Source organism: Rhinatrema bivittatum, chromosome 6, assembly GCF_901001135.1.
Source record: "Rhinatrema bivittatum chromosome 6, aRhiBiv1.1, whole genome shotgun sequence".
NCBI classification, from domain to species: domain Eukaryota; kingdom Metazoa; phylum Chordata; class Amphibia; order Gymnophiona; family Rhinatrematidae; genus Rhinatrema; species Rhinatrema bivittatum.
In genome coordinates, this window is record NC_042620.1 from 343,867,721 (window position 1) to 343,894,470 (window position 26,750).

Here is a 26,750-nt window from a genome sequence, read left to right on the forward strand (position 1 = left end):
CAGTCACTTTCCATGGGACAGTTTGGTCACGGGAGCCATGTGTATCACGGTATTCAGCTTTGCTCTCTCCTCACTGTTTTTGAAATTGATATTTTTCTAGAGCTGCAGCTGTTTTTCTTTACCTTTATGGTAGTTTAATTTTCTTTTTCTTTTCCTTTTCACTGACTGCCAGCCGCATGGCAGGCCTTAGTTGCTGTTCAGCCTTGCAGAGTCTAATACTATCACTTATTAAATAATACTGCACATGTATTTATTTATTCTTGTTTATTCCTTTTATTAATACTGATTATTGCCATTATTAACACTGTCTTTTACTCCTGTTACTGTTATTCCTTCACGTTACATTTCTGTAATCGTTCTTTGTACCTGACAAAAGGAAATGCCTTGCTTCCTGCACCTTCAAATTATATGTAGACAGATGTGATATGCACATTGAATACCGGTATATAAAAACAAACAAATTAATAAATAAATGTAGTTTAATACCTGTATCCTCTCCTTGCTCTATCTGTTTTTGTATCTTTGTCAGGTGCTGGCAGGACTGACAGAATGCAGTCCATAGGTGATCACCTATGGACTGCATGTAGGTCGCTGAGCCTAGGGAATCACCTGAGTTCTACCCGGGCAGGACTTCCATGTTTCGCCGATTGATTGGCATTGATTGGAGATTCATACAGTGATGAGATCGAGGACTATACTAATCTTGTGGGGAACCCCCCCCCCCCCCCCCCCCCGAAGACATAGTCTCCCCTCCTATTTGCCTGTGATGGCAGTGCAGTCTCCTTGTGAGAAGGGGTGAGCAGGAGCCTGGGCAAGCAGCTTGCTGCTGCACCTTCGATGCCATGCCCAGTATCATTTGCCTGTGTACATCTGTTACTGGTGCACCGATGGGCTGACACGTCGATGACAGGATCGCATCGGGTACCAGGACTGCCATTGAGCACTGTGGTCACCGAAAGTGCATGACCGCCCTTGATGCTATAAGCACCACATGCGCTAGCAAGCGCCGTGCATGCTTCGAGTGTGCTGGCTGGGCCTTCTGTATTGTAGGCGTCTGCAGGGGCTGTAGAGTCTTGATGCACCAGAGGAATAGCATCTACCATAGCTTCATTGAGTGCCTTGGGCCTCGATGCAGGGGAGTTGTAACACAGACTAGTATTGGGGACCAGAGCTGCCATCGAGTGCTATGATCCCCCTCGAGGCCATTGGAGCTGCCCTCAAGGCCATTGATGCTCTCGATCCCTTTGAGGTACTATGCTGCCTTCAATCCCATTGAGGTGTGGGGTCGCCATAGAGCCCTTCGGGCATATTGGCCAGTGATGCCATTGGTCACCGCTTTCAATGATCGCCATTGAGCGCCCTGGTCACTCTAGAGGCTATCGACTGCTGGGACTCCTGAGAGCCTTTGAGTGCCCTTGAAGCATTCGGGTGTCATGGGTTTCAGAGAAATTGGTGCTGTCGTGCGTCTGTGTCGCCATCTAGTCAAGGCACCCTGGAGTGCCAAAAGATCCAGGCACAGTGGTCCAGTGCCCTTGAGGCTCCTTTGCAGTGGCACCGAGGGGCATTGTGCTGTCCCATCACTGGCCTATGGGTATTGATCACCATGGATACAAATGATCTCAGGGGCCCTGAGCCTCTGGGATCAGGGGCATTTGAGGCCTCGCATGGCTTCGTGCACCATTGTTGCTAAGAGCACTAAGATTGATGTCGAGGCTATCATTAGCCATAGCCACTGCCGTGGGACACCATTGAGTTCTCAGCATCGATGCCCTCAAATGTATAGGTGAGCTGAAAGGAACAGTCGATGGCACCGGCAGTCATCTGTTCCTTTGGGTACCAATGAGGCATGTTGAGGCCATGTTGAAGCTGCAGAGCCTCTGCCTGCATCCTTGGTACCGTAGGTCCATCGGTGTCTGAACACCGGGGCCCCTAGCGGTGCCTCCAGGCTGTTGATGTCTGGGGCCGCCGGGGATGGAGCTATATACTGTCAAACTGATTACCAATACGAATAGAAGGGAGCACATCATGTCAGTGCTATTCAAGTTACACTGGCTCCCAATTGTGGAGAGAATTAAATATAAGATAGCAACCATTACATTCAACCTGATCTCTTCCGATGCCCTACCGTGAGGCAATGCCCTATTATGGCTATATTAACTGACCCGACAGCTTTGTTTGGCACAATGTGGGCTCCTTGATGTTCCCTCACCATTTCATGCCAGTCTAAATACCACCAGAGAGTGTGCTTTCTCTGTGGGCCACCCCAGTGATCTGGAACTAGTTTCCGGAAGCTTTATGGATGGCAAACAGCGCAAAGTCCTTCAAGTCCTTACTAAAAACATGGCTGTTTAGACAAGCCTGTTATTTTGTCTTTGTATTGTCTGACTATGATTACTGATTTAATGTAAATTATATGATTATGCTTATGTACATTGCCCAGGACATGGGCATTAATAAATTCAAATAAAAGATGAAGATAAAGACACGGTCAAGCACCATCGAAGTCCTGGGTGCAGCATCATTTGTTGCCGTTGATGCGATCCAACGTTGTTGAGTGTGAGAGTGCTTTGGGCCCCATGGGCGCTGTTGACATGGTCACTACTGCAGAGCACCATGGGCACAGTCAGTCGCCATGGACTTTGCTGCTGCCATTCCATGAGGGAACCTGCGGTGAGCCATTCCCGAAGCAATTTAAGGGCTGTGTTCAGCCTCTTGGAGCATTAACAGGTTCTAGGAGTACCATGGGGGTGACGCCATAGAATGCCAGCCACCACTATGCCATAATCAAAGCCCCAGTGGTACTGGAGGACGTCATCGTCACACTGTTCCTATTCACTCCATTGGGAGTTAGTGTGATAGTGGAGAGCAACTACGTGTGTGGTACGGCAGGGATCATCTATTCCATGTGCCACGGGCACTGGCAGGTGGTTTTCTCTCTCAGTTCAGTACACAGCCATGTCAGGGTTCTGTCATTGTTGCGTCAAGGTATCCGCCTCGTCATCTGTTCTGCACCATAAGGCACTAAAGAGCACTGGCTAGGAAGGCGCCATCACATGCACTATTTGCTTTTTGGCAACACGCAGCCATCGACTCTAGTAGGTGGTGCTCAGTCCTTGCTGTGCAGTGGGATTCTACCCTCAAGCATGGCAAGTGGATTCATAGGTATGCCACCATCCGTAGGATGGAATACCACTATATGTGTACTGGTCAGCGTGCTTTTACAGAGGAGAGTACTGTTCTTCCAGTTGCCTTCTACTGTATGGGTGTGTGTATGTTGTTCCCTCATGGCGAGCACAATGGGTTGTGACTCGCACCAAAGGACTGACCTAAGGCTGTGTGCCTGGTCGAACCCCTATGGGAGCGGATACCATGAGGCTAGTGTTGGGAGTCTTCCCCCTCCTCAGAAGAGGACGGTCTTTCAACCCCACCTGTGTTAGAAACTCGCTTTGTGGGGAAGCCCCTTGGGCTCCATCCCTTGCGGGTTTATCGCCGAACTGGAGCCTCGATTCTTTTGAATCTGAGCATCTCCTTGCAGGCCAGGACCAGGGGACAGCAGCAGCGGTCATTGGACAGCTTTAGCTGGGATCCCTCCATTGATTACTGTAGTGGCCTACCGCATCTGAAGATGGCTGCAAGTGACAGATTTGCTAGCTTCTGAACCTCAACGATCAGTGACTGTAACGCAACTCTTACCTAGAGAGTTGGAAGGTCTTTTGGGATCGGGAGGCTCCAATTCCTGTTGCTTTCCTGTCCCTTCAGGAAGGGGAGATATGATTTGGGTTTTCAGGGTGACCTTATGGATCCCCTCACCCTGGCCAGCTGGTTGTCCACCCGTACAGTGTGTGTCCCTCATTCTACGTTTCCCGGAGAATGTACAAGAAGGGATGTCACTGCTTCTGACTGGCAATCACTCTCTATTTCTCGCTGGATCTGAGAGCTGGTCAGGCAGTAGCGCTCTCCTTAGGTCATCCTAAAGCACAGCAGGTCTATTTGTGAGGGAGCCATTCCAGATTCAGTCTCCCTATTGTACTAGGAGTCTCCTCTTCGGGCTAGCTCCCCGGTGAAGATTAGGATTTTCTCTCCTAATTTGATACCTGCTGAACTCAAGGAGCATTTTTTGTGGAAGACCACTATTGCCAGTTATTCTTGCCTTCAGGATCCTATCTCAGTGAGGAGGGTTCTAATCCATCTAATTGGCAAGTATGCTTTTCAACCTATCACCATATCACTAGTTGAGGGAATAGGGACCCCGCAACAGAGATGCAACTGTTTGGTTGCAGTGGCTTGCAAGCTATACTTTCCCATTTTCAGGATAACTCTGTCTGCGGACAGGAGAGTCCTGGTTCATGCAAAGGTTGTTTCATTTACTGGACCGCATGCTTCCTTGGGGGAAGTATATATAATGTTGGCTGAGGTATTAATATCTAAACAAGGTTGGTGGACAGTGTGTTCTGAGATCACACTGACCATGCCCTAGTACCCTTAGGGTTTCCAGGCTGGTGAAGAAATCCTTTTCTATAGGGGTTTGCACTTGCAGCACCCCGGCTTCCTGTCTCTTGATGGAGTGTCTGGATTTCTTCCCTGGGGAATTCACTCTGTTTCAGCTGTTCCAGGCAGGCTGAGAGCTCTATCTCAGTGGTTAACTCCCTACTGGCATCAGCAGTGAGTTATTTGCTTGGGATTGAGATACACAACCTAGCAACTTGTTCTTACCCTTGCAGTCCAGCACTCTGCCTCCTTGAGTTCTTTGCTCTTTCCGACTTTCAGTTGGAATGTCAATGAGAAGTAAAGAAAAGCTAGGGCATTCATGGTATACCTTAGTATATACCTGCAGGGAAAGAGACACCACTTTTTCCCTATATTTGCCAAGTTCTGGCCAGTACTGTCTTTAGCTTTTCTCACTTCACTGGGTTGACCAAAGTGCCTTCCAGCTCACCTAAAACTATCCTGTAGACAGGATGGATAGCCCTGCCCTTGACAGGGTGCAGTGTGGGTGAACTTCAGGCCTAATGTATCTCCCTGCTTGGGGGTTTGGGCTAGCGATCCCAGTCAGAGATTGCCTTTCAACCCCTGAAACTCTTGATGCTCTCCTGCTGGTCAGCTGCGTCTGTCACAACCCCTGCTATTATTGCTGATTATTCTTCCAAGCATTGATTGGGTGTTTCTGCCCATTATGTCTATCAGCCAAACATGGGGCATATTTCTGCAGAAGCATTCTATCCTTCAGATACCAGTGGATTGAGGTTTCTTTCTGGAAAGCTCTTGGGCTCCAGTTGGTTTTTCAGTTGTCTTGTAACACAGAAGGAAACTATGTGGTCTTCGTCCAAGAGTTCGTCTCTTGTTTTCCTGTATCCAGGAGGTTCTAAACCTACTGTCATCGTCAGGGTTTACTGATCTGAAACTCTGCTTGTGTTTTCTGTGGTGCGGGTATTTTTTTTTTCTTGCACTCGCATCACTCCCCTGCCTTAGATACCTTTGCTATGCATCAAGGTTCGGTGTCTCAGTCTTTTCTATGTTTTTCTCTTTGTAGAACCCAACTCTTTTCTCGCCTAGACCCCTTTGTGGGTCGGCTGCCTCACAGGCAAATTAGAGAGAGGTGGTGCTTTCAGCACTGTGCGGTTTCCAGCTTTGTCATGCTCGGACAGCCTGTAGCTTGGGAATAACCCATGTGTGTGGACTGTTATCCTGCTTGTTCTTGGAGAAAGCAGAGTTACTTACCTGTAACAGTTTTTTTTTCTCTGAGGACAGCAGGGTGTTAATATTCACGAAATCCACCCGCCTCCCCTGAGTTTTTCTCCATGTATGAGCTATATCAGGGACAGGTAATCTGTCTAGGGGGCAGGGTGATAACTACAACTGCACATGCTCCGTAGGGCATGTCTGAAAGTTGTAGAATCTTTGAGATCAAAGTTCCAGACTGGAATCCAACCGATGATGTCACCCATGTGTGAGGACTAACATCCTGCTCTCCTCAGAGGACACCTTTTACAGGTAAGCAACTCTGCTGTCCCTAGCGCTCAAATGCATTGGGTGCCCAGAAGATGTGGCTGTGTGCCCATAACTGCAATGGGCATTCAATAGGGTCATCCGTTTTATCCCGCTTCAGATGATTTACACGCACAACAGCAAGGGGTGAAATCGCCTGGAGCGTGATTATTGTGCGTCCAGAAATTTTTTTTTAATCAATCCATTACATTATTTTTACTTCTTAATGCAAGCAGTAGATCTACTGTGGTTAGTATTTTTGATTGTTGCAAGAGCCCTTGACTCGCAGTATGACTTAAAGCCAGCTCCATGGCTGGAGTTAAATTTGCTGTGTTAAAAATTGTGCGTTGGGTGCCTGGCAATTTACTGCACCGGGGGTAATGGCTAATAGCCTCGCTTACATGGAATTTACATGTGATGAACGCTATCAGGTATGCGGTTGTTTGGGTGCTTGTTTTGGATGCGCTAATCCCCTTATTGCATCGGGTGTTAGTCTAGCACATCCAAAATGCATGTCCAACTGCTCGTTAACCTGTGCACTAAGCTGGGTGCATTTTATTGCATTGGCCCCTAAGTTTGGTTAACACAATTTTTTTTTTTTAACCCATACAATTGGAATGGAAACATCACACTCAAAATGTTGTGGGGGTGTATGCGTTCACTGAATGTGATTTTTGAATCAGCTAGTTATTAATTAAATGATTTGAGCAGGAAAAAGTTGGGGATAAGTAATAAGCACGGTTCACACAACTTTCCATATTTAGAGCCATTTTGAAAGTATTATGGGGCAATTTTCAAGGTTGCAAAATACTCGTGGGCTTTGTGCCAGCTCTCAAAGGTAAGTATGCACATAGGAGATACTTTTCAAAAGGATTTGCACATATAAAACTTGATTTTTGAAAATTGCTACTTTTACTTGCTTATATAACGCCTTGCAAAATTCATGCCATAGGCTAAATTGTCAAAATGTTTTATGCACTTAAATGGGCTTTTGAAAATTGCTATGAGAGATGCTACTTTTATGCATGTAATTTCTTTGAAAATAACCTCCATACTTTGCTTTTGAAATTTGCCTCAGTGGGGAAAAAGTACCCATAGAGATTTGCACCAGCATACACCCTCTTAAAAAAAAACCAAACAAAAAACACACACCTACTTTTGAAAATACAAAACTATGTGCTTTTCCCGTGGGTAAAATAATTCCTGCTCATACTTTAGCTCAGGGAAAAACTGGGCCGTTTCAGTCCACTTATTCACCCAGGTAAATAGCTTTTAAAAATTGCCCTCAGCCATGTCTAAAATGTTTTGGCAATAGAAGGGCCAAGTGAGTTTCATATTGATGCAAAATAGAAAACATCCAGGTGGTTCAGTTAAATTCTGTAAATGAAAAGCATCCATGCCTTGCAAACAGGCTTCATTTTGATTTAGAAATGTCCAATTCAGAAACAAATAAAATGATCTGGCAGTCTGTTCCTAGTTTTTTTTATTTTTTGCAGGGTCTTGTAATGTTTTGAAATAAAGTATCCTCCCGCATTAGGACAAATTCAGTCCTGCTAAGACCGGATGCCTCCCTGAATGCTCTTGAAGGAACGCCTAAAATTGCTGGCTATTAATTTCTCTCCTAGACTTCAGCTGGCACCAGCTGTGGGAGACGCAGGCTTTTGTAAATGCAAAACTTCTGAATTAAACGGAGTGTTTTTCCTCTTGCTTTTGACAGTGTCCTGGAGAAGAAAAACGAGTAGGAACTCGCACAGTTTACGTTGGACATCATCCAATCTCGGAAACAGATGCTTACATTGCACCGAAATTCTGTGATAATAGAATTGTCTCATCCAAAGTAAGTTGCCGCCTTTAATCGAGAACACCTGGTGATTTGATAGGCCAGAGAGTTTAGAAATATTTATATACGTTCCCAAGACGTATCGGAGTGGAAGTGCACCAATGGTTCCCTCAAACCCTGAAACACCCTAAAGGCACAAAGATCAGTTTAAGATGATTTGAAGCATTTACCTGTGTCCAAGTTACCGCAAACTAATTAACAGGAAACTAAGGGACTGGTCTACCAAGGCTTTTCTCCCGTTCTGCGTCCATGCTTTGTAAATGAGGCCCTAAGTCACTAAGTAGCAGCTCAATGAGCATTTCTTGTGAATTTATGTTTAATTTCTCTCATTTCAAAGTGGGATTAACAGTCTGTACAAACCAGGACTAAATCTGCACTTTTGCAAGTGATACAATTATAAAAAAAACCAGGCGTGGCCTGCTCATTCAGAGCTCGGTAACCATTCAGCACTTCTTGGCACCTCCATGATTGCTAACGGGCATTTATATGCATCTGTTTTTCAGACCCTGTTTTTCTGATTGTCTTTTTGGGTGGTGTTGGGGTTTGTTTTTTGTTTTGTTTTTTTTAATAAAGGAGATATTTTTTGCAATTTTAAAATGAGTGGGCTTCCTTACTGCTACAACATTTAACCATGTATAGGTCCCCTAAATCCCAGATCATAATAATGATCTTCAATCATTATTATGTACTCCACGTTATATTTAACACTTATGTTCATTGTAATTTCTAACCTTAGTTCTCTGTAAACCGACGCGATATGTAATATTACATGAACATCGGCATATAAAAGCCTTTAAATAAATAAAATAAATACTTAGATTTATATAGATGTTCTTTTATCCGACTAGTTATACGTCCTCCATTTATCTGCACCTTTTAACAATCAGTTGTAGTCATGGTGGTACAAAGACTGGTATATTATACCCAGGCTATAAGAAAGTAAGTGGTCTCTTCTGTAATGGAAGCAGTATTCTTTAGAGGATGCCAAAACTGAAGTAATCCCACGTCAAGCTAAAAGCTGAGCTTTCGGATGTCTTTTCTGGAAGAGAATTGCTTCTGGGCCATAAGCCATTGTATCCCATGGCCTGATTCCATTTGTGTGCTAGAGAACATAAAATTCATCATATATCCGATAAGCAGTGAGGATGTCCAGTTAACACTGTGTATTGTACGGTATGTACTTTATTTGGACTTTTTAGAAGTAAATGTGCTGTCACAAGGGTTTTTGTTATCACAGGGAAGAGAGGACAGAGGCTTTTTATTTAAGAAGGATTGTATTGTTACAGATTTGGAGAAAAAAAAGAAAATATTGTCAGAATTTGTGGTCTTATTTGGATTGCTATTTTGTGATCATTGTACCACTGCAAAGTGACAGAGTTATGATTTTGTTAGCATCTTATGAAACAAAAAATCTGTGATTGTAGAGCATTTTGTACTATTATACTGCCTGATATAGATCTAAGATTCTTTACATGAAAAAGCTCTCGAGTGCACATATTTGTGGTCTTTTAATTGCCTGTATGTGGAAGAATGTTCTTTATTTGTATGTATGAGGGGTTTTTTTAGATTTTTTTTTCCAGGATTTGTGGTATATTTTCATTTAATTTTATTAAATCTTTACAGCATGTCTTTCCAACTCCTTGATAAATTATTTGCTAAGACTAGTTGGAAATAGTAGATAATGATGACAGAATAAGTTGTCTTTAATGTCTTGAAAGCCCTAAGTCATATCTAGCACTTTAATTGGAAATGAAGCTACTGAGCCATAAAATGCATGAGAACAGAAGGTGCCACCAATCAAATCTGACTTTTGAAATCGCATGCTAAGCCTTTTTCATATACTTTTTCCTTTCTTCAGCATCCAGTGGTTTTGATTGGCTTGAACCCTATGTAATAAGAAGCTTTAATCTTCCTTTTAAGTTATTTTTCTAGGTAGCTGTGATTTTCCTGGTCTTGCTACTAGTTTTTGGGTGACTTTGCTTCTCCTTGATGGTAGAAGCAAGCAAGAATGGGACTTATTTTGTGAGGGCATAATTCTTATTTCTATAGTGAGAGCCCCTATCTTGCTCAAAGAACCAAGCCCAGGACAAGTTTAGTTGTCCTATAGGGATTATGCACATTATTTTCTGTTCGTTTTTTTTTTTTTTCCCAGCTCACCCCGGGGCTAAGAACTAGTGTCATATGCCTTTATTACAACTAACCATGATATTTTTTCCCTGCTATTTTTTTTTGTAGATCTCCTAACTTGCCCTGCCCAGTCATTACAGTGACACGCCTCGGCTGGGAGCAATGCATAAGAACCCTTTCCAGTACCCTAGTGTCATGGGCCAGCCACAAGGTGTTGCCATAGAGCGATGATTGATATTTTCTGCCCCAAGGGCTGCTAGTGCTGCCTATGCAACATCCCCAGCCCTGCCTGGCCCAGGGAATAAAAGTTCTGCTCCGAGAATTGAACATTAGGACCTCCATATCACAGTACCTAGAAGAGTCATGGGCCTAGCCCAATAACATTATTTATTTATTTATTTTTTTTTTTAAGAGCATTCAGATTGCAAAGGATAAAATAAGATGTTCTTGCCCTTTCCTTTTGGGTTTTGGCTTTTTTGATGTTGGTCCAATGTTTCCACTGCCGACATTAATCATTTCATAGCTTCTCCGATGTTAAAGGAAGGTGACAATCTCAGGACCTGATGACCCCAAGTTCCCATAATGTATTGCAGCCAATGTTACATTGCTAATAAGCCTAGCCTTCCCAGACACTTAATTCTCCCCCTCTTTCAGTCTATCACTTCTAATCTGACATTCCAGTCGGTCTACACAGGCCATCGTACCACTCCTGTTCTGTTTCTCAGTTATCTTCTTATTTGTTTTAAGATGTCTTGTTAGGTTATGATATGTTATGTTTTGTCTTGACCCGTTTCACTGTTATGTTTTGACCCCACTTGACAGCGTTCCACTGTTAATTGCCTCCCCTGTTCTCTGTATCGCCTCTGAGCGAATTTTGCAGTTATACTGTAAACCAATGTGATTTGTATGCTTACAGGAACGTCGGTATAGAAAAGTTAAAAATAAATAAATAATACGTAGAAAGATGGATGCATATACAAAGTTCAGGTACAAGGAATGTGCACTGGGGGCATTACTTAATATGGTACAAATGCTATACAAACGGTTGAAGTCTTTATCAATGGATGATTATTCTTTGAGCAAGATGGTGGCTAAATGGCAGTTGCAGAGTAGGGTCACTTTCCGATGCTATGGCTGCGAGGAGTGTCAGCGCTGAGGCTTGCCTGAGGAAAGGAAATACTCTGCAATGCTAAGACGCATTATGCTGAATGCGATTTCTCTAGCATTGTTGCCAGCTAAGCTCCCTCTCTGGAGTGGATTGGCCCATCCTGGTCTTCTAACTCTTGCCATTCATTCGAACCATCCTGGTTTTGCCCGGGTGTCAGAAAACCAGGATGTGATCATAATTTCGGTTTTCTCTCATTTTGTTGGTGCAGAGTTTGCTACAGAATATGTTCACTGCTAAGGAGTTTCTCCTTTTTAATACTTTGATATTTAACAAAAACTGTTGTTTTGTGTGAATATTTGCACAAAAAGAGAAGATGTTCGTACGTGGTTCAAAATATCATACTTTAGCAGAAACAAGCTCAAAACTTGGAGGCCTCATCAGGCAAACATAGCAGCTAGGATTGCATCAGTATGGTGCACAAACATTCTGAGAGCACGAGCATCTCTCACTAGTGATGTTAGGAATTAGATGATGGCATCATAACAAATTCCAAACCCTTCATACTGAATGTGAAAGGGTCACAACTTTCGATTCTTACTGGGAAGTTGAATCAGAACAGAGTCAACTTCCCTAAAATCACCAGAACCAGTGATGCAATGCAAAGGGTCTCTCCTGAAGTACATGTATGGGATTGAACAGCTGTAGTAGTGAGGGTAATTTTCAGTGGCCCGTGCAAGGCTCAAGTCTATGGGTAGGAAGTGCTCACAGACTTTAATCAGACTTTTCAATGTGGATTTATAAGTCCTCTTTGAAAATGCGTGGGCTGTGTTTGGTGTGCGTGGGGACATTCGCCTGGAAGTTACATCTGCTGAGAAGCACGCATGCTTTCCATGCTTGTGCTTTTGATTTTTGAAAGAATGCATATAAATTCCAGTTATACCTCTCAAATTGCCTATTTAGTATGAAGTAAAAGTGTGCATACTTTTATGTGTCTCCAGTGTTAATTGGAAATTACCCCATTATGACTTATAAAATTACCAAACAAAAAAAAAAAATCCTTGTATATGCAGGCCTGCGTGCAAAATCTTGTCATCTAGACCAGGGGTGGCCAATTGGCATCTTGTGAGCCACATGCGGCTCTTTGGAGCTTCAATTGCGGCTCCTGAATAAAAATCCTCCTGCACTGATGACTCTTGTCAACTTCTGTCTGAGATGGGGGGGAGGATCGATGTTTATAGGAAGCAGATGACTAGCTTAAATATTCATAGAAACGTGATGGCAGAAAAAGACCATATGGTCATTCATCTGGTTCTTGCAAACATCCATTCCCTGCCCCCCCTGGCTCATGGCCTGCCCCCCCTGGCTCATGGCCTGCATGAGCTGCCCGTCTTTATGCTGCTTGCTCCTTCGGTGAAAGCACTGCTCAGACCTTAGCACGGACAGGACCCAGGCCAGTCCCGTTACTGGTGTCGATTGCAGTGGCTCCAGGCCTGGAGAGCCGCTGCAACCAACACCAAGCTCTTGCGGAAACCTGGCAGGAATTCCTCGGGCCTGCTCCCTTAAACCCAACCACCACTATTTTCAGCTGTGATAGTGGGAAATAGTCGGCTGCTTTTTCTTTTCATTTGCTGTGCATCTCTAAGCAAGAGGCATCTAACACATCTCCCACTGCTGCCTCAAGGACCCCTACTGCTCTGCTCTTTGCAGATGGCCCCCCCTCTCAGTCTCGGCCACTGCAAAAAAAAATAAAAGCAAACAAAAAACAATCCAGTATGATGGGGGGGCCTTGCAGTATATCTTTTCCCGGCCAAGGAAGACCTCAAGAAGCATTAACTGGAAGGTCACCCATTCTCCTGGGGCTCTGCCTGGATCCCCCCAACCATTAATGTATGTAAACCCTTTTTTTTTTTTTTTTAAACTGTCTGTTTATATCTGTTAGCGCTGTGGATCTTTGGGCCGGGACGAGGGTTGGAATCACCACCGAGGGATGGCCCCAGTGGTCCTCGTCACTGGGAGGCAGTACTGGTGGAGGAGACCCAGCTGGGGCTTCACCTATACGAGCCCTCGTTCCCCTCAGGTTGAGCCCTTGGGTGCCGGGGCTGGCAGGACTTAGGTGTGGATCTCCTGGCAAAGCGAAGTCCAGGGAGAAGATGAGGCAGCGTCGGGGGTCCGGGTCGAGACTGGTGGAGTACAGACGTGGTCGTGGACAGTCCGAATCGAGGGTAGCAGCGAAGACGCAGTATGGAGATCCAGGCTGTAGGTCAGGGTAGGCAGCGGATGAGCAGAGACGAGAAGACAAACCAAAAGTCGGGACGAGCAGCAGACAAGCAGAACCAGGAAACAAAGTCCAAGTCAGAACCAGAAGGACAATCCGAGGAGTGGGACATGGGAAACAAGAACACTGGAACGCAGCAACAACGTACTCCTAAGAGCAGGACCTGTTGCCAAGGCGAAGAACAGGAAGCTGAGCTGGGCTTAAGTAGTCCTGGAGTCATGACATCAACTTTGGGGGCCGGGCCAAAGTTTCCTGCCGCGGCCCCTTTAAATGCCGGCATGTCCCGTGTGCGCGCCTAGGGGAGTGCACGTGAGGAGGAAGTGGGTGGCATCCTGGGCTGCATGGGAGAGGCGCCGCTGGCTGATTTGGCGCCAGGCTGTGCTGCGCCGAGAGAGGGGAAGTCCTGAAGCGTTGCCGACTGAGGCAGGTAGGGGGGACCGGTCGTGGGTTGCCGCGGCCGGGATTCCCAACAATATCATTCAGCATGTGTGTGTGCGCGAGCATCAGTGAGAGTGTGAGTGCGTGGGTGTGAGAGAGCATGTGTGTGCCATAGTGAGCATACTTGTATTTATCTGTGAGTGTGTGAGCAAGCATGTGAGAGTTCACGGATGCACACAAGCATTTGTGTCTTGAGCGAGTGTGAATGAGTATGAGTGAGTGTGTGTTTGTGTGTGTGTTGGTGAGCTTCTGTGAGCTTTTGTGTCAGCATATTTATGAGCATGTGTTGGAGTGTGAACAAGTGTGTTTGAGCTAGTGTGTGTCAATGAATATATGATTGCATGGGTGTGAGTGCATGTGTGTGAGCAAGCACGTGTGCGTCAAGCATATTTGTGAGCCAGTGTGTGTATGAGTGTGAGTGAGCATGTGCACTGTGGGTGTGAGTGAGAGAGAGGAAAACGTTTGTGTGCCTCCAACTGCCCCAGGCCCCACTTATCCATGACAATCTCAGGGTATGGAGAGTGGAGGATTTTAATTATTGGGTGGTGGCTGATGTATCTGCTATTTTGAAAAATTTTGTTGCTGTTTTGGAAATTTAAACACATTAGTTTTTAATTATTGAATGTTCTATTCATCAACTGTTTGACATTCTTTTTATTAGTATGGTTTTAGTGTTATGAATGGTTTTATATTTTTATTTTATTTTATTGTTTGGTGTTTTATGAGGAGTTAAAAGTTTCTGTTTTTACATTGTTGCACTGCATAAGGCAAAGTCTGGCTTGTTGCAGTTTCAAAATTCAGATTTTGCATGTTTCTGTTTATACGTATGGTCTCTTTATTCTGTATTTGGTGAGAGTCTGTTTGTGTTCTGCCAGTGTGACCAAGGTGAGGTATTCTGTGTAGTATTAGTGTGGTTCCATAGCAGTTTGGCTTGTTCTGTTTTCCTAATAGGAGGTGAATTGGTGTTTTAGGGCCTGCTGCAATATTTGCAGTATTGCCTTTCGTAAATCTTCCTGAGCTGATGCATATCTAGGTTAGTTGTCTGCCTCCTGCAAATAAACATGGAGGCTCTCCCTTCTGGCAGTTAGGGCTGTTTTGGTATGGGACGTTTACTATACTGTAACTGTATTTCAGTTTAGTCATAGCTTTCTGAGGGCTTCTGTGTGAAGTGGCTGGGCTGAATGTTGAGAGGGGCAGCTGGAACCAGTGAGTCTCTTGGAGAGTAGGGTGCTGAGAGGGGGTGGGAATGAGACATGAAAAGGGCCTGATGCAAGCTGCGGGAGGTCGGACAGCAAGCAAAAGCTTTACTTAATGATATGGCAGTGTTGGATTGGGGGACACTCACTGAGTGAGCACCCGACCAGTAGCACAACAGCAAACGTTTGTGTTTTTATGGGACAGTATGTGTACGGAAAATGTCATAATGCCTCTGTATCGCTCCATGGTGAGACCGCACCTTGAATACTGTGTACAATTCTGGTTGCCGCATCTCAAAAAAGATATAATTGCGATGGAGAAAATACAGAGAAGGGCAACCAAAATGATAAGGGGAATGGAACAACTCCCCTATGAGGAAAGACTAAAGAGGTTAGGACTTTTCAGCTTGGAGAAGAGATGACTGAGGGGGGATATGATAGAGGTGTTTAAAATCATGAGAGGTCTAGAACGGGTAGATGTGAATCGGTTATTTACTCTTTTGGATAGTAGAAAGACTAGGGGGCACTCCATGAAGTTAGCATGGGGCACATTTAAAACTAATCGGAGAAAGTTCTTTTTTACTCAATGCACAATTAAACTCTGGAATTTGTTGCCAGAGGATGTGGTTAGTGCAGTTAGTATAGCTGTGTTTAAAAAAGGATTGGATAAGTTCTTGGAGGAGAAGTCCATTACCTGCTATAAGTTCACCTAGAGAATAGTCACTGCCATTAGCACTGAGGATATCTCCCCAAGGCCTACTGCCCAGGAGGGAAGGGTTAGGTCGGCCGTCATAGTTGGTGATTCGATTATTAGGAATGTAGATAGCTGGGTGGCGGGTGGGCGTGAGGATCGCCTGGTAACATGCCTACCTGGTGCGAAGGTGGCGGACCTCACGCGTCACCTAGATAGGATTTTAGACAGTGCTGGGGAGGAGCCGGCTGTCGTGGTACACGTGGGCACCAACGACATAGGAAAATGTGGGAGGGAGGTTCTGGAAGCCAAATTTAGGCTCTTAGGTAGAAAGATTAAATCCAGAACCTCCAGGGTAGCATTCTCTGAAATGCTCCCTGTTCCACGCGCAGGTCACCAGAGGCAGGCAGAGCTCCGGAGTCTCAATGCTTGGATGAGACGATGGTGCAAGGAAGAGGGATTCAGTTTTGTTAGGAACTGGGGAACCTTTTGGGGAAGGGGGAGTCTCTTCCGAAGGGATGGGCTCCACCTTAACCAGGGTGGAACCAGACTGCTGGCGCAAACCTTTAAAAAGGAGATAGAGCAGCTTTTAAACTAGAACAAAGGGGAAAGCCGACAGTCGCTCAGCAGCGCATGGTTCGGAGAGATGTATCTTTAAAGGATACTAATGATGCATTAGAATTAGGGCATCCCGACAGTGAGGTTCCAATAATTAGAAAAGTAGTCCAAGTGCCTGTAACTAAAAACTCACCTGAGCTAAAAAATTCTAACTTATCCCTATCAATTAAAAAGCAGAATAAAAATACAATCAAAAAACAAACTTTGAAATGTTTGTATGCTAATGCCAGAAGTCTAAGAAGTAAGATGGGAGAACTAGAATGTATAGCAGTAAATGATGACATAGACTTAATTGGCATCTCAGAGACATGGTGGAAAGAGGATAACCAATGGGACAGTGCTATACCGGGGTACAAATTATATCGCAATGACAGAGAGGAGCAGTCGGGAGGAGGTGTGGCGCTTTATGTCCGGGATGGCATAGAGTCCAACAGGATAAACATCCTGCATGAGACTAAATACAAAATTGAATCTTTATGGGTAGAAATCCCTTGTGTATCAGGGAAGACTACAGTGATAGGGGTATACTACCGTCCACCTGGTCAAGATGGTGAGATGGACAGTGAAATGCTAAGAGAAATTAGGGAAGCTAACCAAATTGGTAGTGCAGTAATAATGGGAGACTTCAATTACCCCAATATAGACTGGGTAAATGTATCATCGGGTCACGCTAGAGAGATAACGTTCCTGGATGGAATAAATGATAGCTTTATGGAGCAATTGGTTCAGGAACCGACGAGAGAGGGAGCAATTTTAGATCTAATTCTCAGTGGAGCACAGGACTTGGTGAGAGAGGTAACGGTGGTGGGGCCACTTGGCAATAGTGATCATAATATGATCAAATTTGATTTAATGACTGGAAAAGGAACAGTGTGCAAATCCAAGGCTCTCGTGCTAAACTTTCAAAAGGGAAACTTTGATAAAATGAGAAAAATTGTTAGAAAAAAACTGAAAGGAGCAGCTACAAAACTAAAAAATGTCCAAGAGGCGTGGTCATTGTTAAAAAATACCATTCTAGAAGCACAGTCCAGATGTATTCCACACATTAAGAAAGGTGGAAAGAAGGCAAAACGATTACCGGCATGGTTAAAAGGGGAGGTGAAAGAAGCTATTTTAGCCAAAAGATCTTCATTCAAAAATTGGAAGAAGGATCCAACAGAAGAAAATAGGATAAAGCATAAACATTGGCAAGTTAAATGTAAGACATTGATAAGACAGGCTAAGAGAGAATTTGAAAAGAAGTTGGCTGTAGAGGCAAAAACTCAAAGTAAAAACTTTTTTAAATATATCCGAAGCAGAAAGCCTGTGAGGGAGTCAGTTGGACCGTTAGATGATCGAGGGGTTAAAGGGGCACTTAGAGAAGATAAGGCCATCGCGGAAAGATTAAATGATTTCTTTGCTTCGGTGTTTACTGAAGAGGATGTTGGGGAGGTACCCGTAATGGAGAAGGTTTTCATGGGTAATGATTCAGATGGACTGAATCAAATCACGGTGAACCTAGAAGATGTGGTAGGCCTGATTGACAAACTGAAGAGTAGTAAATCACCTGGACCGGATGGTATACACCCCAGAGTTCTGAAGGAACTAAAAAATGAAATTTCAGACCTATTAGTAAAAATTTGTAACTTATCATTAAAATCATCCATTGTACCTGAAGACTGGAGGATAGCAAATGTAACCCCAATATTTAAAAAGGGCTCCAGGGGCGATCCGGGAAACTACAGACCGGTTAGCCTGACTTCAGTGCCAGGAAAAATAGTGGAAAGTGTTATAAACATCAAAATCACAGAACATATAGAAAGACATGGTTTAATGGAACAAAGTCAGCATGGCTTTACCCAGGGCAAGTCTTGCCTCACAAATCTGCTTCACTTTTTGAAGGAGTTAATAAACATGTGGATAAAGGTGAACCGGTAGATATAGTATACTTGGATTTTCAGAAGGCGTTTGACAAAGTTCCTCATGAGAGGCTTCTAGGAAAAGTAAAAAGTCATGGGATAGGTGGCGATGTCCTTTCGTGGATTGCAAACTGGCTAAAAGACAGGAAACAGAGAGTAGGATTAAATGGGCAATTTTCTCAGTGGAAGGGAGTGGACAGTGGAGTACCTCAGGGTTCTGTGTTGGGACCCTTACTGTTCAATATATTTATAAATGATCTGGAAAGAAATACGACGAGTGAGATAATCAAATTTGCAGATGACACAAAATTGTGCAGAGTAGTTAAATCACAAGCAGATTGTGATAAATTGCAGGAAGACCTTGTGAGACTGGAAAATTGGGCATCCAAATGGCAGATGAAATTTAATGTGGATAAGTGCAAGGTGATGCATATAGGGAAAAATAACCCATGCTATAATTACACGATGTTGGGTTCCATATTAGGTGCTACAACCCAAGAAAGAGATCTAGGTGTCATAGTGGATAACACATTGAAATCGTCGGTTCAGTGTGCTGCGGCAGTCAAAAAAGCAAACAGAATGTTGGGAATTATTAGAAAAGGAATGATGAATAAAACGGAAAATGTCATAATGCCTCTGTATCGCTCCATGGTGAGACCACACCTTGAATACTGTGTACAATTCTGGTCGCCGCATCTCAAAAAAGATATAATTGCGATGGAGAAGGTACAGAGAAGGGCTACCAAAATGATAAGGGGAATGGAACAACTCCCCTATGAGGAAAGACTAAAGAGGTTAGGACTTTTCAGCTTGGAGAAGAGACGACTGAGGGGGGATATGATAGAGGTGTTTAAAATCATGAGAGGTCTAGAACTGGTAGATGTGAATCGGTTATTTACTCTTTCGGATAGTAGAAGAACTAGGGGACACTCCATGAAGTTAGCATGGGGCACATTTAAAACTAATCGGAGAAAGTTCTTTTTTACTCAACGCAAAATTAAACTCTGGAATTTGTTGCCAGAGAATGTGGTTCGTGCAGTTAGTATAGCTGTGTTTAAAAAAGGATTGGATAAGTTCTTGGAGGAGAAGTCCATTACCTGCTATTAAGTTCACTTAGAGAATAGCCACTGCCATTAGCAATGGTTACATGGAATAGACTTAGTTTTTGGGTACTTGCCAGGTTCTTATGGCCTGGATTGGCCACTGTTGGAAACAGGATGCTGGGCTTGATGGACCCTTGGTCTGACCCAGTATGGCATTTTCTTATGTTCTTATGGAATAGATTTAGTTTTTGGGTACTTGCCAGGTTCTTATGGCCTGGATTGGCCACTGTTGGAAACAGGATGCTGGGCTTGATGGACCCTTGGTCTGACCCAGTATGGCATTTTCTTATGTTCTTATGTTCTTTGAGTCTAGAAGAGAGAGAGAGAGAATATGTCTAAGTATTGGATGGGGAAGAGAGAGAAGGGGAGTGTGTGTGACTTTGTGGCTGGGAAAGAAAGTGTTTCTTGTTTGAGAGAGTGGGAGTGTGTGCCTTTTTTTGTGTGAGAGGGGGTGTGTCCTTTTGTAACTAGGATATTGAGAGGGAATATGTGTCTTTTTGTGTCTGGGAGAGAGAAAAAGGGATGTGTGTGTTGTATGACAGAGAGAAAGTATATGTATGTGACAGAGGGAATGTGTGCTTTGTGGCTGGGAGAGAGAGAGTTTGGGTATTTTTTTGTGGCTGAGATATATATAATATATTTATAAATAATCTGGAAAGAAGTTTGATGAGTGAGGTGATCAGATTTGCAGATGACACAAAATTATGCAGAGTAGTTAAATCACAAGCAGATTGTGATAAATTGCAGGAAAACCTTGTGAGACTGGAAAATTGGGCATCCAAATGGCAGATGAAATGTAATGTGGATAAGTGCAAGGTGATGCATATAGGGAAAAATAACCCATGCTATAATTACACAATGTTAGGTTCTATCTTAGGAGTTACCACCCAGGAAAGAGATCTAGGCGTCATAGTGGATAACACATTGAAATCGTCGGCTCAGTGTGCTGCAGCAGTCAGAAAAGCAAACTGAATGTTGGGAATTATTAGGAAGGGAATGGTGAATAAAACGGAAAATGTCATAATGCTTCTGTATCGCTCCATGGTGAGACCGCACCTTGAATACTGTGTACAATTCTGGTCACTGCATCTCAAAAAAGATATAGTTGTGATGGAGAAGGTACAGAGAAGGGCAACCAAAATGAGGGGCATGGTCTGCATCGCCTTCAAACCCCCTCGGAAGTTGGGTTGGCAAGTCTTGATCATCCTGGTCCTCAGTACCTGAAGATGAATCTGAATCGGCCTGGGGTGCCACTGACCTTAATGGATGTTTTAATTTAACCTGTGAGGAAAGGTTAAGGAAGTTAGGGCTGTTCAGTTTGGAGAAGAGACAGCTGATGAGGGATATGATAGAAGTCTACAAAATCACGAAAGGACTTGAATAAGTTAATGTAAATCGGTTATTTACTCTCTCAGATAATAGAAGGACTAGGGGGCACTCTATGAAGTTAGTAAGTAGCTCATTTAAAATAAATTGAAGAAAATTCTTTTTCACTCAGCGCATAGTTAAGCTCTGGAATTCATTGCCAGAGGATGTGGTTACATCAGTTAGTGTAACTGGGTTTAAAAAAGGGTTGGATAAGTTTCTAGAGGATAAATCCATAAACTGCTATTAATTAATTAGCAATAGTAGCTTGTGACTTATTTAATGTTTGGGTACTTGCCAGGTTCTTGTGGCTTGGATTGGCCACTGTTGGAAACAGGATACTGGGGTTGATGGCCCCTTGGTCTGACCCAGAATGGCATGTTCTTATGTTCTTATGTAAAGAGAAGAAATGTGTGCTTGTGGTTTGGAGAGAGTTGATCTTTTCTTTCGGAAGGGAGGGAGAGGTCCACCTCCCTCCCTCACCCCCCTCCACTCGTGATTTATATGGCAGCGCTCTGCTACTGGGAATTCAGGTTTTGCAGCTCTTGATGTGTGAAAGGTTGCACACCCCTGATCTAGATTATAAAAACTACTCTATATGACAGGAAAAGATTATCCCTATAGCTTGTTAGTTGACCTTTCTATTTCTTCGGTTTTCTGAGCAGACACAGCCACCACACTATTTTAATGTACAGCTTTATGAACAGTTCAAAAGTAGCTTACTCAGTTTGCCACCGAAAGCTGGGGACCATCGCCTTACACAAATGGGTTGGCAACGCTGTGACCTCCATGTGCACTCTGATCTCCTTAAAGTGTAGGTATTACGAAGAGAGCCCTGGGGACCAGCCTGAAATGGAATCTGTTCTGGTTGTAGGGGATGATGCATGGATCCATGTGCAGCGGCACAATGCGTATTCTAGGAAAGCAAATGTTAGTTGCTATGGACTGTATGTTGACTAAGGAAAAGCAAACTGTAGTGGAGGAGTAGCCTAGTGGTTAGAGCAGTGGACTAGGAGACCAGGAGACCAGAGTTTGAGTCCCACTGTCTCTCCTTGTGACCTTGGGCAAGTCACTTTACCCTCCATTGCCTCAGGTACAAACTTAGATTGAAGTGCTGGAAAAAAAAAGTGTGAAAAGTGGAATATAATAAATAAATATACATATTTTCTTTTTGCAGTAGAATAAGGGTTAAATAGATATTTTTTAAAAACCTGAGATAAGAACTAACGGTGTTGAGAGCTTGGAACACCCCAAAGTAACCCAATAACAATAGAAACCAAGATGCAAAAGCATCATTTATTGAAAATCTGAAATATTTTCCCAAGGGAGAGGGGGAAAGGTGCAAAGCTCCTGTTTCATTCTGTGGTGAACTCTTTAAAACATGATTCTCAAGCCGTTGACGTTTGTGGTGAAAGAGACCTCATTCAAAAGCCACTTCTGAGACCAGTATTTCTCATTGATTCGTGAAAGTGTCAGTTTCTGCTGCTTTGTAGTTTTCAAGTTTCTCTTGTCTACTTTAAGAAAGTTGCAGCTCAAGGCTCGGTTATATGCAGTCACCAGATGAGATCTGACCACTTTCACCGAAGCAGAGGATGTTATAGCAGATAAAGAGCACAAGATCCTTTGAGACTGCCCGTTTTTTCCCCTTCCCCATGAAACACTGTAGGCCGTGCTTGATCTTTGGCTTTTCTTTTGAATTCTCACCATTAAGGATCCCACTGTGCTTGTCCTATCTTCTCTGGATTTTCCATTACCACGTTTGACCTCACCACCTCCTTTAGCATATTTTCATTCACTAAGCACTGTCGGGCTGATGCAGTAAAGTGCGCTCCGGTGGAGCGCACTGTTAGCCCGGGTTTGCACGCGCATTTTCGACACGCTAGCTTTACTCCTTATACAGAAACGGGTAATAGCACGTCGAAAACGCGCGGCCAACCCCCCTGAAACTAATAGCGCCCGCAACATGCAAATGCATGCTGATGGGCCTTATTAGACATTCCCGCGCGATACAGAAAGCAAAATGTGTAGCGAAGCCGCACATTTTACTTTCAAAAATTAACGCCTGCCCAAAGGCTGGCGTAAATTTCTGCCAGCGCTGGGGAAGTGTACAGAAAAGCAGAAAAAACTGCTTTTCTGTACACCCTCCGACTTAATATCATAGCGATATTAAGTTGGAGGCCCCAAAAAAAAAAAAAAAAAAAAAGTTAAATAAAATTTTAAATGTGCCCGCTGGTCGGAAGATGAATGCTCAATTATGCCAGCATCCGTTTTCCGAACCTGTGGCTGTCTGGCTCGAGAACCGATGCTGGGAAAATTGAGCGGCGGCTGTCAAACCCGCTGACAGCCGCCGCTTCTATCAAAAAGGAGGCGCTAGGGACGCGCTAGTGTCCCTAGCGCCTCCTTTTGCCGCGGGCCCTCATTTAAATACTTCATCGTGTGCCCAGGAGAGTGGCACTCGCCTCGGAGCGCCAGCTCTCCCGCGGGTTTTACTGTATCGGCCCGTTTCTGTGAAAAATTGTATCCTCCTGTTATTTTCTTGTAGGAATAGGCTGCATGAAATAGCCTACTAGTGGAGGTGGTAGGGAGGACGAGTATGAGGCAGGGATAGTGGCTTCTTAGAGATGGGAAAGCAGCAATGAAAATACATTTTTTATATAAATAATTTGAAAAAAAAAGAACAGATGATGGGAAGCTATCAAAATTAGCAACACAGTAGTAATAGGTGATTTCAGTTACTCTAGTATGGACTGGGTAAATGTCACATCAGGACATGCTAAGGGGGTAAAGTTTGTAGAAAAAAATGACTGCTTCATGGTGCAGTTGGGACAAGAACAGACAAGAAGGGGAGCAGTTTTAGTGGAACATACGATTTGGTGCGAGAGGTAATGGCATTGGAGCCACTTGGCAATAGTGATCATAGCACTGAAGGGAGGGCATTAAAGAAATCTGCTATGAGTGCATTTAACTTTCAAAAGGGGATACTATGATAAAATGAAGAAAATGGTAAGGCAAAAATTGAAAGGAACAGCTGCAAAGGTTAAGAGTTTACATCAAGCATAGACAATGTTTAAAAGTGCTGTCTTGAAAGCCCAGACCAGATGTATTCCATGCATTAAAGAAGGAGGAAGGAATGTCAAATGACTGCTGGCGTGGTTGAGAGGTGAAGTGAGAGAGCATATTATCCCAGGACAAGCAGGATGCTAGTCCTCACATATGGGTGACGTCACCGAACGGAGCCCAGGCGGGAAATCTTTCTGTCAAAGTTTCTAGAAACTTTTGACTGGCCCTGTGAGGCCACTGAGCATGCTCAGCATGCTATGATATTCTCTGCCACAGGTGTCTCTCTTTAGTCTTCATTTTTCCGCGCTGCCGTTCGCACCGCGGACCGATAGCCCTACCGTTGGGAATATCGTTTTTGACTAAAAGTCAATTTTTTCTATAAATTCTCTGTCACGGGAAGTTCTCTGCCTCGCCGGCTGGTGAGTACTGTCTATTTCACAATTTTCGGCTGAAAATTTTTTCACACGTTCGTTTCATCGACGGCCGTCGATCGAAAATGGCGACCGGTTTTAAAAAATGTCCGGTCTGTAATAGAACTATGTCTATTACTGATCCCCATTCGGAGTGTGTAATGTGCCTCGGGAAACAACATGATGTTAATTCCTGTGAAAAATGTGCTGAAATGACGGTCAAGGGAAGAAAGGCCAGACAAGAGAAGATGGAACACCTTTTTTCTCTTCAACTAATTCCTTCTTCCTCAAAAGCACCGAGTTCGTCTCCGGCTGGAGCTACGAAGAAAATCCTCCTTAAAAAACCGCGTCCGGATGGATCGGGGGACCGTTCATCCTCGCCATCTTCTGTACGTTCTGCCACGTTAACAGAACGCTCCAAAACTAAACATCGCCATCGCCATCGATCATCCTCCGAAACACTGTCCCAGGACGAGTCGATGCCAAAGCGGTCTAAAAACCAAGAGACGCCGGTGATTGGGCCTTCGCCGCCACCGACACCAACACCGTCGTCCATGGTCGTTGCAATACCATCGCATACACCATCGGCTCCTTCGCTCACACCACAGCTTGAATTGTCTGCAATGATTAAACAAGCTGTTTTCCAAGCTCTTCAAGAGCAACAACTCCCGACAGGCCTGTCGATGCCGACCTCGGAGTCGATGCCGATACCCTCGATATCGATGCCGATGCCGATACCCTCGATATCGATGCCGATGCCGATACCCTCGATATCGATGCCGATGCCGATACCCTCGGTATCGATGCCGATGCCTCCGGCATCGATGCCGATGATAACACCGATGACAACAACACCTTTTCCATCAAGATCCTCGGCGGATACTATAACCACTACACCGAGAGTACTGACTCAATCTACATCGATGATTTTTCAAATTCCATCGACGAATCAAACGACTGCATCTCTGCAGCAACCTATTCCATCGGAGGAGGTCCGCGATGAAGCTTTTTATCATCGTCTCCTACAAAGATACCAAAAAGTCATCGACAAATTACCACCTATTACAAAACAGAAGGTATCTGCTGATTTTTTCCTCGATGATCCACAACCTGGACCTTCCGGACTGCAAGCCTCTCCAGTTCCAACAACTTATAGAGAGGAATCAGAAGAATCCTGGGATGATGATGAACCCTCTCAATTTTCCTCAGAGGAATTCATGTCCAATCCTTCTTCTCCTGACCGAAGAAAGAAGTCACCTCCGGAAGATCTATCCTTCTCATCCTTCGTACAAACTATGTCTGATTCCATTCCATTTAAATTGGCTGCTGAGGACGATACCAGAACACAAACTCTCGAAGTATTACAGTTTGTGGATCCACCCAAACAGGTACTAGCAATACCTGTACATGAGGTGTTACTGGAACTTCAAAAAAGAATCTGGGAACACCCAGCTTCCATACCTGCTGTAAACAAAAGAGTAGAAACTACTTACATTGTTCAACCAGCTCCGGGGTATCATAAACAACAATTGCCCCATCAATCTGTCGTTGTGGAATCAGCACAGAAGAAGTCTAAACGTGTGCGTCCACACTCCTCCATTCCACCAGGCAGGGAGCACAGGTTCCTGGACACATTGGGTAAGAAGATTTACCAGAGTTCCATGCTGAGTACAAAAATCTCTGCATATCAACTCTATATAACTCAACATCAAAGAAATCTCTGGAAAGAGATGGAACAATTCGTTACTTCCTTACCATCTCAATTCCAAGAACCTGCTCAAGAAATTATATCAAAAGGACTTGAAGCGGGCAAACACGAAGTAAGAGCAGTTTATGATAACTTCGAAACTGCTTCAAGAACAGCAGCAGCAGGAATCACTGCTCGCCGGTGGGCCTGGCTCAAGGCATCTGACCTCAGACTTGAGGTTCAAGATAAGCTTGTTGACCTTCCCTGTCTTGGCGACAATCTCTTTGGAGATAAAATTCAGGAAGCGGTTCAACAACTCAAAGACCACACGGAGACACTGAAACAACTGTCTCAGACCCCACAAGAACCTGCTAGTCAACCTTCTCGTCGTCCTCCACGAAGAGATGTAAGACGCTCTTACTACAGACCACGCAGGTACTACCAACCAACAAATAGAGGTAGATCAACTAGGCCAACTCAGCGTTCTCAAGCCAGACAACCCAGACCTGCCCGCCCACAACCACCTGCGCAAACAGGGCCTGCAACAGGCTTTTGAGGATTACACCAGAGAACAGACTCAACCTTGCAATCCCAAACCAAACCTACCAGTTGGAGGCAGAATATCCCTTTTTCACGAAAATTGGCAAAACATAACCTCAGATCAATGGGTTCTTTCAATAGTTGCCCGAGGTTACAAACTAAATTTCACTTCAATTCCTCCAGAATTTCCATCAACATCATGCCAACAACAAAGATCTCAACTTCATCAATTACAAACAGAATTATCCACCCTTCTGAAATCCAAGGCCATTCAACCAGTGCCTCGGAAGCAGAAGGGCAGGGGATTCTACTCCAAATATTTCCTCATTCCAAAGAAAACAGGAGGCCTACGTCCCATCCTAGACCTAAGAAATCTCAACAAATTTCTAAAGAAGGAAAAGTTCAGGAT

General features: G+C 44.1%; 1 protein-coding gene across 4 annotated transcripts in view; it reads left to right on the top strand.

Moving 5' to 3' along the window:
• Positions 1-26,750, top strand: part of ATP11C (ATPase phospholipid transporting 11C) — a 365,103-nt gene that overhangs the window by 86,107 nt on the left and 252,246 nt on the right. For all 4 annotated transcript variants that reach the window (XM_029607769.1, XM_029607770.1, XM_029607772.1 and 1 more), the window contains one exon: positions 7,703-7,822. In XM_029607769.1, the coding sequence (XP_029463629.1) occupies positions 7,703-7,822 (120 nt within the window). The remainder of the gene's footprint in view (positions 1-7,702; positions 7,823-26,750) is intronic.